Below are 16,919 nucleotides of genomic sequence, written 5' to 3' on the forward strand. Positions count from 1 at the left end.
GGTTATCCAAAATTTGTGAACATAAGAAGACACGGGAAGGGACTTCCCTGGTGGCCCAGTGGCTAAGACTCCACCCTCCCAATGCAGGGGGCCCAGGTTCGATCCCTGGTCAGGGAACTAAATCCCACATACCACAACGAAGGTCCCACGTGCTGCAACTAAGACCTGGTGCAGCCAAATAAATAAATAAATATTAAAAAAAAAAAAGAAGAAGAAGAAGACATGCGAAAACAGTACCCCTACTCAAGAGAAAAGGTAATCTATGGGGCTTCCCTGGTGGCGCAGTGGTTGAGAATCTGCCTGCCGATGCAGGGGACACGGGTTCGAGCCCTGGTCTGGGAAGATCCCACATGCCGCGGAGCAACTAGGCCCGTGAGCCACAATTACTGAGCCTGCGCGTCTGGAGCCTGTGCTCTGCAACAAGAGAGGCCGTGATAGTGAGAGGCCCCGCGCACTGCAATGAAGAGTGGCCCCCACTTGCCACAACTAGAGAAAGCCCTCGCATAGAAATGACGACCCAACACAGCCATAAATAAATAAATAAATAAATAAAATTTAAAAGAAAAGGTAATCTATGGAGACTGACCCCAAGATGAGCTAGAAATTAGTGGGCAGACATTTCTAAGTAGCTCTTAAATACTCAAGCACATAAAGGAATATGCTTGTAATGATTTAATAAATAGGACATCTCAGCAGAGAAATAGAAACTATAAAAAAAAGTGTTCCAAATGGAAATTCTGGAACTGAAAATATATTGAAATTTAAAAATTCACCGGATGGGCTCAACAGCAGGTTGGAAATGACAGAAGAAAGAATCAGTTAAATTGAAGAGAGATCAGTAGAAATTAACCAATCTGAAGAACAAAGAAAAAATTAAAGAAGCACTTCATATGATTGTTTGGCATATTCACATTTCAGAGCTAGTGCTCTAAATGAAACTAATGCACACATGTGTGGCCAAGATTGCCCTCTAAGCCACACAACCTAAAATTTCTGGGTATAATATCTCCTTAATCTCAAGAGATCGTATGAAATGGTTTACGCATCCACTCCCTGGCTGGGGCTGTGACATATGACTGAGGAGCTTTCTGAAGCCCTGGGGTCACCAGGTGAGGAATCATATGAGGGGACATTGAGTACTTGTAAAAACAAAAAAAAAAAAAAGGAAAGCTTTTTCTGCCATAATTTACAGCAGCAAGAGAGAGGCCTGCTCTTCTCCCTTGGAATCAAATTATATGTTGTCTCCTTGTCACCCAGCATTTATCCCAGAATTGGAAATAGGCTCATTTTTAGTCTTTCAACTAAGACCACAGTTCCTTGAAGTAATAGGATTAATTTTGCTCTGCTTGCTTAAAAAAAAAAATGATGATGAATTGTTAAAATTAAATGATATATTTTTATGAAATCATCATTTTACATGTTCCTGGGCAGCCACATGCTTGTGTGTCCTAGGAGTGAACTTGGGCTGAAGTGCTGGGGAGTGGCCCGCTGGGCCTTTTGGCTCCTGAGCTTCAGGACCCGTCCTGTTCCCAGATGGCTCAGTGTTCTTGTGTCTCTTTGCTCCAGGCCCCAGAGGCTTAGCCTGTTCTGTCTCCTCTACTTTAAGGGGCAGTTCCCACTCACTCTGCCCCCAGGGTTGTTGCCCTAAAGCCTGGTAGTGGCTGAGTCACAGTCCCCTCAGCACCTTCCTTTTTTCTTTCTTTTAATTAAGAAAAACTTTTTATTGAGGTATAATATACATGCAGAAAAGTACACCTATCATGTACACCTTGATGAATCATCACAATTCATCATATCCAGATAACCAGCACCCAATTCAAGAAACAGAACATTCCCAGCACCCCAGAAGACCCCCTCAGTCCCCCTAACAGCCATTACCTCTCCCTAAGGATAACCACTGTCATGACTTCTCACAACCTAAGATGAGTTTTCTGTTTTTGTGATTTGTATAATTGGAATCATGTGGTATATACTCGTTTGTGCTGGCTTCTTTCTTGCAACGTTTTGTTTGAGAAATTAATCCATGTTGTTGCATTTAGTAATAGATTATTCATTCTCATTGTTGAACAGTATTACACTAAATGAATATAATAGAGTTCCTTCGGTCGACTGCCCTTGGGCATTTGGATAGTTTCTAGTTTGGAGCCATTCTGATAGTGCTGCTGTAAACATTCTTGTGCATAATCTTTTGAAGTCACACAGACTCATTCCTTTTTTTAACAGTGTTGTTCCTGATAATGATTCGTAAACAGGTAGAACAAAAAAAAACAACCATGAAGGAGTTGTAAAGCTGTAATTATAGCTTAGTGGTAGTTGTTAGCTCACCATTTTTCAAAGTGGGTGGCACATCTTTATTGGGTTTTAAAATAGTGGCTTATAATCAACACTTTAAGGACATCAGTAGAATAGAAAATATCAGAAGACATTGCACATAATAAGGATAGGATCTGTTTCATAGAGTTTTGTTTCAGTCGTACATACAGATATGTATGTAACATGAAATATATATATGTGTGTACATATATATATATATATATATATATATATATATAATGTATTTCCTACTTTGTGTCATGATGAAAAGTTTGAAGGCACTGTTTTGGCCTGTGATTCTTAACTCCCTCTGGACTAGAAGCTGGAAGCCTTACATAGGTTTCTGCCTTCAGCTTCTACCATGCTGGCCATCAGCTTCACTGAACTTCCCCTCTCATTCTGCCAGTTGTGGAGTCATGGTAGAATAATTGGACCCTCTTGGCTCAAGTGGGCAGTTCATCTCGGAGGCCCTCTAGATTGGTGGACAGCTCCACTCGCTGTGCTTCCGCCCAGCCCCAAAGAGATCCTTCCCCCTCCCAGAAGCAAAGTTGATGCAAAATGCCCTTAAAGCTCAAGCTGGCACCAGGTCAGAGTCTAGCCTGAAGATAAGCTTTGTGCGGTCTATACCGTGCTTTTAAATTGTTTTTAGTTGCTTGTTTTCAATTATAAATCAGTAGGTTTCATGTAAAAATCCAGGTTTTGAACCGGCCCTGAGCTCTGGTGACCCCCTGTGTGTGGCCTGTGGCCGCCCTCAGCTGAGCCCGCAAGTGTGGCCGAGGCTTTGCCACAGCCCCTGCCTTCTGCTTCACTTCTTTCTGTTGCTCCCTGGGCTCTTGAACATGGTTGCCTTTGCCACCCTGCTGCACAAAATGCGAAGTGGAGGTGGACTGCAGAGAAAAGAGTTGCTATTTTTCCCCTTCCCTTAGCTGAAGGGAAGCCTGGAGGTGGTGCCTGTCACCAGTCAGGCCCTCGGGTCCCTAGGTGCTCTCTTTTGTTTTCTCATATCTTATATTTTCATAAATGCCTCTGACCTTTTCTTAGTTTTAAGTTACAAAGAAACTTGCAATGACAAACAGTAGTGAGTCTAAGGCCATCACTATTGTCTGTCATTATAAGTTTCCTTATATTGTTTGATTCACTACCATGTGTACATATTAGAATAGCATAGACATTGTGTAATATCCTTGAAAGATATTCACAATATGTTATTATTGTGTTATTATTATGTTATTACATGAGAAAAGCAAGTTCCAAGTAACAAATATTATACAACCCCATTTTTATGTAGAATTTGGTCTTTTAGAGCAGGGGTCAACAAAATTTTTATAAAGCGCCAGATAGGTATTTTCGGCTTTGTGGCCCATACATCCCCTGTCACAACTTCTCAAATCTGCCACTGCAGTGCAAAACAACCTAGACAATCCAGAAATGAACAGGAGTACCTGTTCCAATACAACTTTATTTACAGAAACAGGCATTCAGCCAGCAAGTCAGTTTGCCAACTCCTGCTTTAGAGTGTTTGAGGACCCAGATCTTCAGCATCTGAGGCTTAGGGGAATAAATGTCACCTTGGGAAAGGAGAAGTTAGAAACAAGAAGCATATCCAGAGGTCATTCTAGTAATTTAGTTTTTTTTTTTAATTTACTTATTTTTATTTATTTATTTTTGGCTGTGTTGGGTCTTTGTTGCTGCGCGCAGGCTTTCTCTAGTTGCGGCGAGCGGGGGCTACTCTTCGTTGCGGTGCGCGGGCTTCTCATTGCGGTGGCTTCTCTTCTTGTGGAGCACGGACTCTAGGCACGTGAGCTTCAGTAGTTGTGGCACACAGTCTCAGTAGTTGTAGCGCACGGGTTCTAGAGCACAGGCTCAGTAGTTGTGGCGCACGGGCTTAGTTGCTCTGCGGCATGTGGGATCTTCCTGGACCAGGGCTCGAATCCGTGTCCCCTGCATTGGCAGTCGTATTCTTAACCACTGTGCCACCAGGGAAGCCCCAGAGATTATTCTAGTTCTGCTGCTCTGTGTGCTCTCGTGGTGAAGACCTGCTTTCGGATGGCGAGCCTTACACCTTTGTTTCTGTCTCTGACACAGGGCCAGAACATTTTCAGCACACTTTCACCAGCAATCATTTTTGAACCAATGTTCCAGAAGTCAGATGATCCAGCAATTCAGGAAGATCCTCAACAGACAGGTTTGTTATACAGACTCTCTTCCTGCCCAAATCTCTGCACTGGGAATGGGAATTCACACTTGTTGACACAGTGTAGATGTCAAGCACAGTGAAATATTTCAGTTCCTTTAATGAAGTGTACTTTCAGCCAGGGGTCAGAAAAGGATGGGCTTTTCAGTTCAATTCCATCTTTTTTTCCCCTACTTCCCTCATCAAGGGTTTACTTGAGGATCTACTTTCCCTGGACCCTCAAAAGAAGAGGGTCCCCTTTTCCAAAAGCTCTTGTTGGCTTTAAAAAGTGAGAGGAGTTGTGAGCTCTTTCTCCTGATGTGACACCTCCGTTCATGAGTGGGCGGGATCCACAAACGAAACTTCAGATGCGTAGATCAGATTGTGTTTGAATGAAAATCTGTCCGTGAAGCTTCACAATAGTCAGAGAGTGTGTTCACTGATCATATGCCAAGAAAAGGATGTCTAAGCTCTTTTCCGGAAAAGCCGTAGGACACATTTTTTTATGGTTAGACCCATACTAGGTCTTCACGTTTAGAAAGTAAGGTTGATTGTGAAGCCTGGTGCTTTGACCAGAGGGGTCATTAAATGAAAAGCAGAAAGCCAGCCTGCCAGCATTAGAGGAATCAACTGTAACAGACTTCAGCTGTCTTTGGTGTAGCCCGTAATGACTGTGTTTTTGTGGCTCATATAAGGCTTGGAATATGTATATATATTTCTATTTCTTTTTCTTGCCAGCTGCCTTGATTGAACATTTTAATGGTGATGCAGAGTCAGTCAGTGATGTTCTGCCATCCACAAGACATTCAGCATCTTTATCTCTTCCACTTGTACTGCAGCCTGGCATCTCCGAGCCACCCCAGCCTCTACTACCAGCCTCAGCACCATCTGCTCCTCTGCCTGCTCCCTCCCTAGGAACTGGTTCCCAGCAAGCTGCATTTGGCAACCCCCCTGCTCTCTTACAACCTCCAGAAGTGCCTGTTCCCCACAGCACACAGTTTGCTGCTAATCATCAAGAGTTTCTTCCACACCCCCAGGCACCGCAGCCCATCGTGCCGGGACTTTCTGTTGTCGCTGGGGCTTTGGCGTCAGCAGCGGCAGTGGCGTCAGCCATGGCAGCGCCGCCTCAAACACAGAGTACTACTGAGCCCCTGCCGGCCATGGTCCAGACTCTGCCCCTGGATGCCAACTCTGTCCTAACTAGTAATCCCACTATAACGATCACCCCAGCTCCCAGCACAGCTCTCCTGCAGCCCAGCCTCGTCATGGGAGAACAGAACTTACAGTGGATACTGAATGGTGCCACCAGCTCACCACACACCCAAGAACAAATGGTAAGTATTATGTGGAAATGGATCCAGTGGGGTGAAGTGTATTTCCATGGGTGACATGTTCGGAGGCTTTTACTTCAAAAAGGAAAATGGCTGTCATATCCACCCTGAAACATGTCATTGTAACACTTAGTTATTTCCCCATAATCAAGCAGGTATAAACCCAGGAATGCTGCAGTCAGTACCTGCAGTGGAGAGGTCGGGGCAGAGAAACAGCCTTCAAGTTTACCTGGATATTTCAGCTGTGGTCTAATCCTGTCAGCTAGGACAGGAGAGCCTGAGAACATTTCAGGAAAGTGGGTTCTTGTCCAAGGCAGAGTCCAGACTGGGATGAGGGACTGATGTGACCCCATCAGATGGAAGCAGACAGCAGTAGCCAAGTCAGAGAAGTGATTGCCCCCAGAGCAAACCGTAGTGCCACTTTCTACCGAAGTGTGTGGTCTTGATGACTAAGGAAATGACTTGGTCATTCAATTGAATATATTTTGAGGGCCTGCTATTTATCAGATACCACACAGGATACTCTTGGGGATATGGAAAAGTGAAAAAACCACGATCTCTTTTTCATAAAAACCTATATTCTAGTTAAAAAGGCTAAAATGCCTAAAAGAAAGTTAACACTACCAGTAGGTAAAGTGTCAAATAAAAATAATGGTAATAAAAAAATAACAATAGCTGTAATTTATTGAGCCCTTACTAATGTGTATAAGGCTTACTGTGCTAACTAAGCACTTTTTAAAATCGAGGGTCTAACATGTGCCAGTCATTACCTTAGGTACCTTATTTTTAGATTATATTTTTTTTAGGTTTTATTGAATAGGTAGAACAGAGAATTTCCATACACTTCCTGCTCCCTGCCCCCACCAGCCTAGTTTTCCCTTTTATTAACATCTTGCATCAGTGTGGTACATTTGTTATAATTGGTGAATTAATATCGATGCATTACTATTAACTAAAGTTCATAGTTTACCTTAGGGTTCACTCTTGGTATAGTATGGTTCTGTGGGTTTTGACAAATGCATGATGTCATATTTCTACCATTACAGTATCCAGAATAGTTTCACCACCCTAAAAATCTCCTCTGCATCACTTCTTCATCCCATCTCCCTCTCCCCCTCTCCCTAAGCAACCACTGATCTTTTTATTGTCTCTATATGTCTGTATCTCTAGATGTCACTCACCATGCTAAGTACTTTTTAATGATTTAATCACAACAGGCCTAGGAGGTAGATAATGATTTTACCAGTGCAGAGCTGAGGCCCAGAGAAGTTAATTGACTAGCCCAAGGTCACACAGCTTACAAGTGGCGAAGCACAGACAGACCAATCCCAGAGCCCATGCTCTTGACTGCTACATAGTGCTGCCAGATGAGGGGTTTAGAGACTAAAGGCTTGTTGATTGGGCATACAGGTCAGGTGAGCCTTGAAGTATGAGTAGGATTTAGATGGAGAAAAGGATATACTCAGTGGGAGAAAGTCTGGGTGGATGTATGATGCAATCAAACAAACTGGAAAGGTAGGTTAGAGCTAAATAGTGAGTACTCAAATTCCATAAATGGGGTGGGTGCCAACCACCTCTGGAGGCAACCTAGTTCCAGTCTCAGGTGGCCAGAGTCACTGGAAGGGTCTTTTCAGCATTATGACCCAATCAATCTGCCTCCATGTAGTTGGGTTTTCTGGTTGGTACTGTTGTTTTCATTATTCAAAATTATTTTCAGGGACTTCCCCGGCGGTCCAGTGGTGAAGACTCCGTGCTTCCGCTGCAGGGGGCGCGGGTTCAGTCCCTGGTCGGGGAGCTAAGATCCCGCATGCTGTGCGGCGAGGCCAAAAAAAACAAAAGAAAGAAAATTATTTTCATTATTTTTATTGTTCATATATTTGCTGATGGCTATGTACAGAAAGTGATCATACTTTCTCATTTATGATAGTGGCATTTTTTTCTTTTTTCTTCCAGTTTTATTGAGATATAATTGACATACAGCAGTGTATAAGTTTAAGGTGTACAGCACAATGACACAAGTTTCCTGAGCATCCATCATCTCATACAGATACAGAATTAAAGAAATAGAAAAAAATGTGTGCGTGTGATGAGAACTTTTAGGATTTACTCTTCTAACAACTTTCATATTAACCTACAGCAGTGTTAGGAATCATGTTTATCACATTGCTCATTACATCCCTAGTACTTCTTTATCTTATAACTGGAAATTTGGATCTTTCAACTGCCCTCATCCAATTCCCCCTCTCCCCACCCTACCCCTGCCTCTGCTAACCACATATCTGATCTCTTTTTCAATGAATTTGTTTGTTTGTTTGTTTGTTTTTGCGGTATGCGGGCCTCTCACTGTTGTGGCCTCTCCCGTGGCGGAGCACAGGCTCCAGATGCGCAGGCTCAGCAGCCATGGCTCACGGGCCCAGCCGCTCCGCGGCATGTGGGATCTTCCCGGACCAGGGCACGAACCCGTGTCCCCTGCATCGGCAGGTGGACTCTCAACCACTGCGCCACCAGGGAAGCCCTGTTTGTTTGTTTTGAAGTATGATTGACCTACCTCTGTTAGTTCCTGTTACACAACATAGTGATATTTCTGTACCTTTCAAAATGATCACCATGTTAAGTCTAGTTACGATATGTCACCATCCAAAGATTTACATACTTATTGACTGTATTCCCCACACTGTACATTTCCTACCCATGACTCATTTATTTCGCAACTGGATTTTTGCACTTCTTACTCTCCTTCACCTATTTCCCTCCTCCCCTCTGGCAACCACATGCCTCCATGTAGTTTTTACTCTTCTTTTCCTGGATCTGCCCTGGGGAACTGCATGGAACAGCTCATTCCTTTTCCATCCAACTCATTTTCATGTATTTAAGTATGGGTCTCATTTCTCCATCATTATTTTATAGTGTCCTCTCCTATAACTTAGCCAGAAGCTTTCACGTTCCTCCTAGCCTCATCTTAGAGGCACTTTTTTTTCCTTAAAAGGATGAAAGATAAAGCCCTTTTTAATATAAGACTTGAAGAAAGCAGAAACCCTATAGCCAGTTGAATCGGAAGTGTACTCAAGTGAGGGGTTATTTCTGGGCATGACCTGATAGTGCTACTTGGTAATCATATAAATAGCTAGTGTTTGCTGAATGCTCACGGTGTGCCCCGGGCTCCACACACATCATCTCATTTCATCCTTTTGGGGGCCTTTGGGAGAGTCTTTGGTTGGCGTCCCTGTTTTTACAGATGAGGAAACTGCGACTCTCAGAGGTTAAATTACTTGCCTGACCTCAACAACTAAGTGGCCGAGCTTGGACTTGAATCCATGTGTGACTGAGTCCAGGGCTTACCCTTGAGCACGTGCCCCATGCAGCTTACAGCACACTACCCAGGGCCTTCACAGGAGGTCTTCTGCCTGTGAGAGGGAGTCTTAGCCTATTCTTAGCATGCAGCTTAGTCCTTGAGGGGAAAAAAGAACTTTCCAGTCTCATGGAAGTATTGGGGGTTGGCAGGGAGTGGAGAGCTTAGAGGGGAAGCTAGCCCTGGGGCTCCCTCTGAGAAGACCATCCACGTGAGAAAAGCAACCTTGGAGGAGCCTTTGAGTGCATAGAACCTACTGGATTAGGCAGTTGGGAGACAGCCAAGGAGTAGGGAGAGGACAAAGCCGGCTACATTGTCAGCACTGAATGTCAAACAGTGCGGTGACCTCATGTCAGAGCACAAACAAAAACATCGCTCAGTACAAAAATCCCTGAACACTGAGGGGTTTCTGTCCTCTTGGATGACCATTACAGCTGGGGAGGCTTTAGGCCCTTGGAGATCTGCCATATTTGAGTAGCCATAAATGTGATTTTTTTTTTTTTTTTCCAGCAGCAAGCATCTAAAGTTGAGAAGGTGTTTTTTACCACTGCAGTACCAGTAGCCAGTAGCACAGGTATGAAATTCTGTGTTAGCTTTAAAAGGAAGTCAACTCTCTTGGGCCCCTTGAGGCACAGTTATTTAATTGTTGCTTTGCCCGGGATTTCAACATTTTTTAAATTAAATTTATCACATTTGTATTATTAGAGTATTTAATATTCTTACAACTATTGAAAGTTACTGGACTTATAGCATAAATACCACATTTAACATTCTTTAACTAGTAACGGTTCTTTCCCTTTCATATACAGCCTTTAGGGAATTCCCTGGTGGTCCAGTGGTTAGGACTCTGTGCTTCCACTGCAGGGGGCCTGGGATCGATCCCTGGTAGGGGATCTAAGATCCTGCAAGCTGCACTGCACGGCCAAAAAAATAAAATAAGATAATAAAAAAACAGATATAGGCTTTAATGTAGCCAGAAAAAAGTCTGCATCACAGTTAATGCTAAAGAGAGCAGCTGTTAATTCACTGGACTCTCTTCTAATTACAGTAATGAAGAAACAGCATCTGGGTCAGAGACTCTTATAGAGCTAAAGGGTCCTTTCTCTCAAACTCTTCATTTTATAGATTAAGAAACTCAGGCCCTGAAAGATTAAATGAGTCCCCCAAATTCATAAGTGAGTTTGTGGCAAAGCCAAAGCACTAGTTCTTGGGCCTCCTGACTCCCTCCCATTCTGTTCTCTTGGCCCCTTGGTCTCTAGCTCTTTTGAGACACACAAAGCCTGTGTGAATTCAGAGTGTGCATCTGCACAACACACATATGCAGAAGAGAAGGAATGTGCGTGCACACAAGGCTGGCTGTGTGTCCGAGGCGGGGCTGCAAAGGTGAGCGGGATGTCCTAAAGGAGGTCAGAGCCTCTGGGGCAGGCGGGACTAAATGGCCTGGTACAGCGTGGAATAGCTCTGCACACGGCAGCTGCCCTTGGGCCATCCCTGAGGTATAAGCCTGCTGAAAACACTGCCTGGAGGCGCTAGGAGAGGGGCAGTGAGCTGGGTGCTCAGAGGTAAGAGTAAGTTCTCCAGAAGAGTTCAGGTAGAAAGAAGAGCCCCTGAGCCCAGAGCTATGAAGAACGTGCAGGAAAAGGGAGGCATCCACCATGGCTGGCGTGGAGGGTGCCGCCACCCTCCACGAGAGGGGCCGGAAATGAAGCTGGAAATAACAGGGTGCATCTAGATGGTGTGTGGCTTTTCTGTCTTGGAGGGGATGGGGAGTGTCAGAGGCTTCTTACTTGAGGAGGAACGTGGTCCAGTTTAAAGCAGAACCAAGCCTGGAGCATGGCACGGCATCCGCCCTTTCCATCGTTCCGCCTCCGTGGTGCTGAGCTAGTCCTCCACCCTCCTGTCCCTCTTGCCCTTGCCCTGCAGCTACTTGAAGAGCAGTCTCTCTCGCCCTCTCGCAGGGAACGCTGTACAGCAGATTGGCCTCAGCGTCCCTGTGATCATCATCAAACAAGAGGAGGCCTGTCAGTGTCAGTGTGCGTGCCGGGACTCCGCCAAGGAGCGGGCGGCCAGCAGGAGGAAGGGCTGTCCTTCCCCTCCCGCTCCAGAGCTGAGCACCCAGCCTCCTGATGAGCCCAGCCTGAAGCTACCACCGCAGACTTTTTCCCCGCCCCCGATCCCCCTGTCGTCCTCCTCCGCCGCATCCTCTTCCTGTGAGCAAAGCAGACAAGTAGTGACTCCTTCAGACCCTCAGACAGAAACGTTACGTGCCATGGATATGTCAGAATTTCTGTCCCTCCAGAACCTGGACACGCCGTCCAATCTGATTCCCATTGAAGCACTACTGCAGGAGGAGGAGGAGATGGGCCTGACCAGCAGCTTCTCCAAGTGAAAGGCCCGGATGTGCTCACCTCCAGGAACAGAGGCTGAGCAGGAGGCAGAAGGTGCGACGCCTACTATCGTGGGGTCAGCAGTTTGAAGGAGGAAGAAATCTACTGTTTGAAATCCTCACCTTTCAGACATATTTTCTTTATTCATATCCCAGGAGCATCCATTTTTAAGGAACTGATCTTTGGAGAAAAAGAAACAAACAAACAAAAGCGGAACAAAACAAAACAAAAAAAAGCTAAGTTATAAATGAACTGTTTGGCTGCACTGTATGTCACTTTTGCTTATTGTCATATGAACTTGGAAATTAAGGTTACTCGTATGCATAAAAATTCTAAATGAAAGGGTGTGGTTTCCATCAATCTGAGGCTGCCCATCACTTGCACTGGGGTCTTTGTAGTCTGGGCAGTAGAGTTCAGTGTGTCGGGTGTTGCTGCTCCTTCTGTGTCTTTTGAGTCTGAGGCTGAAGCTTGCTTGGAAGGCCAGACCCTCGCTCCGTCAGAGAGGGAAGTGGCAAAGGCAGGTCAGACAGCCGTGAGCTGGACAGGGATCACGTGAGATGGTTTCATTGTCTGCGCTTGGTGTTGGTGGAGCTCAGGGTGACTATGGCAGGTGTCATCCTGCAGCCCAAAGGGGCAGCTAAAAGCCTGGCCCGAGGCCGCGGGGACGGTCCGCTTCCGCAGGGACCCCAGGCAAGTTGTTGACTGCTCTCTGTCCATGACACATGTGCAGAACAGGCTCTAGTGGTGTGATCACAGTCTTTGCCTCCGGGTTCTCTCTTTCTCCGTTGGTCGCCAGGGCTTGCAGATCACAGTGAATTTTTCTCGGGGAACATCCCTGCTTTGTCCTAGAGTGGACTTGTGGTTCATGGCCAGTCGCTGGCTGGTGGTCTGCCTTCCTTGAAGGGTACCTTCTTCCTCAGAGCAGAAGAGCTGCATTTTGCTGATCAGGAGAAGGTGCAGCTTTACAGGAGTTCTGTTCAGGCGGCGTGTCATCGGCAGGCCGGGTGTCCTGGTTCCGGGTTCCAGCCAGGCCTTTGGTTGCCCAGCCCCATCTCCGCCTCTCACCCCTCTGGATTTTGCATACAGCCTAGTACAGTGCAAAGAAGGATGTGACTTGCTCAGCTTAGTCATATGATTTCTAAACAAAAAACAAAAAAAGAAAAAAAAAAAACACAAAGCGATGATCTTCTACTCAGGGTAAAACAAAAAAATTCCCCTTCCACCAAAAAGCCTGAAATGTTGCAATAAGTTATCTCATTTGGAATGTTTCATTAAGTTGTATTATAGGAAAAAAATTTTTTTTGATTTGTGTATAGGATTATATCCATCTCTCTGCCTTTGGCTCTGAGTCAGTCATTGCCTCTTAAAATAAAACATAAAATACAATCCACACTAAAATGGAAAGTTTCTCTTAACTGGCTACATCAGTGTAGTCATGAGTGCTCCCCCACTCACTGAGCTCAGAAACTAGGCATGGCCCAATGTCTAGACTGGGCCTCTGCCTCCCAAGGGCCCCCTCCCTGCCTTGAGCGAGGGGCAGGGTGCCACAAACAGGGCTGCCCTTCTGAGTCAACGATGTCGGGCAGAAAGCAGCCGTAACTTGCCTTCCTTTCCCAGTCCCTAAGGTGGAGAGATCTGTCACTCTCCTGTTCTCTGCGCCTTTACTCAGGGCCAGCCAAGACAGCATCCAGAGCAGATCATTTCCCTGGGAGCCAGAGGCCCTGCCTTTAACAGGATGTTCAGGGCCAGATTTGGACAAGAGGGCAGTGGTGGTAAGTGTTACTGCCATGAGGAGAAATGGGCTTACCTACAAGCAGCTGGTGGTTTCTCATTGCAGGAGTCTAGTCACGAGAATCGGGGGGTTTTTTTGACCCTCTGCACTCTCCTGTCCAAAAGGCTGGTGGGTTCTGGCGGCCACTGGCCTCAGCAGAAGTTGATTAGGCAGGAGGAACCTTCTATTACAGCAGTAGTTCATCTTCCTGGAAAACCAGCTGCTGAGCATGGGTTGTTCTTGGCCGTCTCTGGGCCTTGCACCCATAGGAAGGTTTGCGGTAGGACCCTGGCTGTTTTCTCCACACCTTCCGAGAGAGAGAGCGGCATGTGGGTCCCAAATGACCTCCCCACGTGCCCATCCTAGGCTCACCTGAGATTCGGTTCCCTGGGAGCTGAGGTGGAAAGCAGGAGCCTAGGGAAGGCCGTCGGAAGTGCCATGGTTGAAATATTGCTTCCCTTCGGCCAGCCCGGGCTGTGCTTGTGTTGGGGTCCACCCAGGTCAGTGGCTTTTCTGCTCCAAAGATCAGGGGTGATGAAGAAACTGTGTTTGGGCTGACAGATTTTCCTAGTTGAAGTATCTGCCTTTTGAGGGTACTAGAGATTACAAGGGGGACCATCAGATCCAATCAGCTTTTGAAAACATCAAGAATGTGCTTAAAATGCTAGTGAGTGGTTGGGAAGAGTACGTTTACTCCACAGGGTAGGCAGTCTCTCCTTTCCTTCTTCTAACACTCTTCCCCGCCCCTGTCCCTTCTATCAGCCTGGCCCCTAGTGTCAAGGATCTTGGAGAAGAGAGGGCGCTGGCTAAAGTGGAACCACAAAGAGCCTTCATGGAGAGTGGTTTTCAAACCCAGGAATGAACCTAGGGTGAGGCTAGGGAAGGTGTGCAGACTTCAGGTAAAATCACGCCTTTTTTCTTCCCATGGTAACCTTAATCATTTTCACCCTGTAGACTGAGACTTCCAGCTCCCACTAGCATCTCCAGTTATACTGCCCCTTTACAGAATGCTAGTCAGCCTGGGGAATTGTGGAGTTCACGGGCTTGGCAGGTGGCAGGAAACCTTGGCTGGCACCACCAAACTGCCTTAGTGAATTTGGTCCTTCCCAGGCAGGTGGGTGAGGCATTGAGGGAAAGTGGCCCTGCCTTTCCTGACAGTTTGGCCAACCTCATGGGGGTATCACTAGTTTGATGACAGGAATTGGTGTCATTCATTGAATTCCACCCCTACCCCTCCGCCCTCGCAGAAGGAGATCATGGTACAACGTCCAGGAGGGGCCTTAAGGTGTGAAGGCCTCTCTGGGCAGAAGCAAGGGACTTCTCTTCACCACCTCTGGGAGAGTCAGTAGATTGGAGAGTTTACTTTCAGGGTCAAGGCAGCGGACTGATGGGGATAACGGGGGGGGGGGGTGGGTTTTCCTGAGAGACTTTGTATAATGTGCTGAATGTGTCCAAAGGGACAAGTTTGCAGAACCTCATATTGGTATATTAAAGAAATAATAAAAAGCACTTTACGTTATTTTATCTTTAACCCAATTGCTGCAATTTCTTTCGTGTGTGTGTGTATACACACACACAGACACACACATATATACTTTCCACAAAGTTTTATTTTTTGCTCGGAAAACAAGTTAAATTGAGGTGTGAAAAGAAAAGCACTTACCTTGGTGCAATATGTGTAGCTTGATGGTTGTTGTCCCATGTGGCCCTGGCCTGGCTGCGTTTTTCCACTCCATCAGCCCTGTGCCATGAGGCTGTCCATAGGGAAACACTATTATGCATTCTCAGCAACTGCTCAATCTATGCAAGCCTTCCCTGTGTGCCCAAGGGCGCCCCCTCAGGCTCTCTGAAGAACTGCTGCGGGTCCTGTTTTCTGCTGTTGAGGCCCTTTTTCATCACTTCTTGGTCCCTTGCCATCTCTTTCCCCTTCTTCACCATTACAAAGTGATGCCTGAAAGGAAGAAACTGGTTGTTCCTAGGTAGACACCTGGCACCTCTAGACTTTTATATTTGTAATCATGTCCATTGTCCTTAATCCTAAAGACTTCTCCAGAGTCACTGAAACCATTGATTTGTGGAACTGCAACAGTATTGCTAATGAGTTTACAATTTTCCTATACCACCAATCAGAAATATGTTTGGGGAAGGTCGTGGCAGTCGTCGGGGGGGGGCGGGGGGGGACAACATGAGCCATTTCCATACTGCTCCCCCTACCGCCCCTGTTGGCTCTTTAAGCAAAAGCCTCCAGCCCTCATTGAATCCAGTAAGCAAAGCTGTTAATAATCTGCTTTATCAACTTTCTTCCTTTCCCCTCACTCCCCTTTCCCTCCTCCCCCCATTTTATCTTCAATTCTCAGGCTACTAAAGAACTGAGAAGTTTTAAAATATACTTCAGCCAAAGCAGAAAGATTTTCATAGATCCAATATGCAAATGGTTCTGCTGTGACATAGATCCAAAATTGACCATTCCTAAATATTGGGGAGGGGAGAGGCAACAAAACTGAATCATGCATATTTCTGATTGGTAGTCAGTTTAGCCTGTTTCCTCTGGCATATGTTGGGGGCAGGGCGAGAGAAAGGGTCCCCTGTCTCTTCTCACACCCTTTGGGGAAGCTGATGATCACTATTTGGGCATTGTTACTCCTGTTCAAGAGAGGGCTTCTCAGTCTGCACTGAGAAATGCAAATTAAACTGGATCTTTATGTCTATGTGTACATAGTACAAGCTTTTTTACTGGAAGCAAAGTTTAAAACCACACACTGCCCTTTTGGTGTTGTGCCTGCTGGGCCCCAAATTGGGTGATGATGTCGTGTCACTTTCTCAGCTCAATGCAGGTTCTACTTTTTCTTACGGGGAAATTTTTCGTAAAACCTTTTTTTTCCCACCAAAATCCAGGGGTGTTTTCTGCAATATTCTTATTATCCTTATACTGGTGCCAAGTCAGAGAGGCCTCTCTTGCCCTTTTCCCCGTGTCTTCAGACCTCCCCAGGGCGCTCTTTGACTCAACAGTCTACATCCTTTGTTGTGTTTTGGAGAATGCGGGTGGGGGTGGTCAGAGTTCAAGGTAGCTGTTCTCTTTCCCCGTAAACTCCTAGTCCCTGTTTGGGGAAGGTGGCTGGAAACAGGTTTTTGCTGACTCTCTGGCTCAGATCTTCTGGCCAGGAGAAGCAAGACCCACGAGAGCCTTCTTTTTTTTTACACACACTAGTCATTGGCCAGAGGTCTTGGTTAAATCCCAAATAGTTTTATTTGGATTATGTAAAAGCCTATCAAATTTATTTAAGTGTGAAACATGGGAACAACAGACTTCCACTGAGCGATATGAAAACGTTACAGGTTCAGTACTTCCAAAGGAAGAAACCTCCAAACCCAAAAAAGAATAAATATGAATTTGTATTTTTGAAGAATGTGAAATAATGGTGTTTGCTTAATTGCTCATTTTGTATAAACTTAATATTGTACTTTAAAATATCTGCTAAGAAGTGAAAATTTAACTTTTTGGAATTGAAAAAGCAATATTAAATACTAATGAAATCCTAATTAAATGCTTATTTAAATCTGGTAGTATCTGTGGCATTTCTTCCCAACCCTACCC

At 45.6% G+C, this 16,919-nt stretch overlaps 1 protein-coding gene across 5 annotated transcripts in view; it reads left to right on the forward strand.

The window, feature by feature from the left end:
• The window catches only part of MTF1 (metal regulatory transcription factor 1), a 44,662-nt gene extending 27,777 nt beyond the window's left edge, over positions 1 to 16,885 (forward strand). For 2 of the 5 annotated variants that reach the window (XM_081217178.1, XM_081217180.1), the window contains 4 exons: positions 4,399 to 4,498; positions 5,225 to 5,820; positions 9,677 to 9,740; positions 11,125 to 16,885. In XM_081217178.1, coding sequence (XP_081073304.1) covers positions 4,399 to 4,498; positions 5,225 to 5,820; positions 9,677 to 9,740; positions 11,125 to 11,555 — 1,191 coding nt within the window. In that variant the 3' untranslated portion in view covers positions 11,556 to 16,885. The other 3 variants (XM_081217179.1, XM_081217182.1, XM_081217181.1) reach the window with 3 other exon arrangements.
• Positions 16,886 to 16,919: the final 34 nt, after the last annotated feature.

Source organism: Mesoplodon bidens (assembly GCF_964165515.1).
Source record: "Mesoplodon bidens genome assembly, chromosome: 2".
Taxonomy (NCBI): domain Eukaryota; kingdom Metazoa; phylum Chordata; class Mammalia; order Artiodactyla; family Ziphiidae; genus Mesoplodon; species Mesoplodon bidens.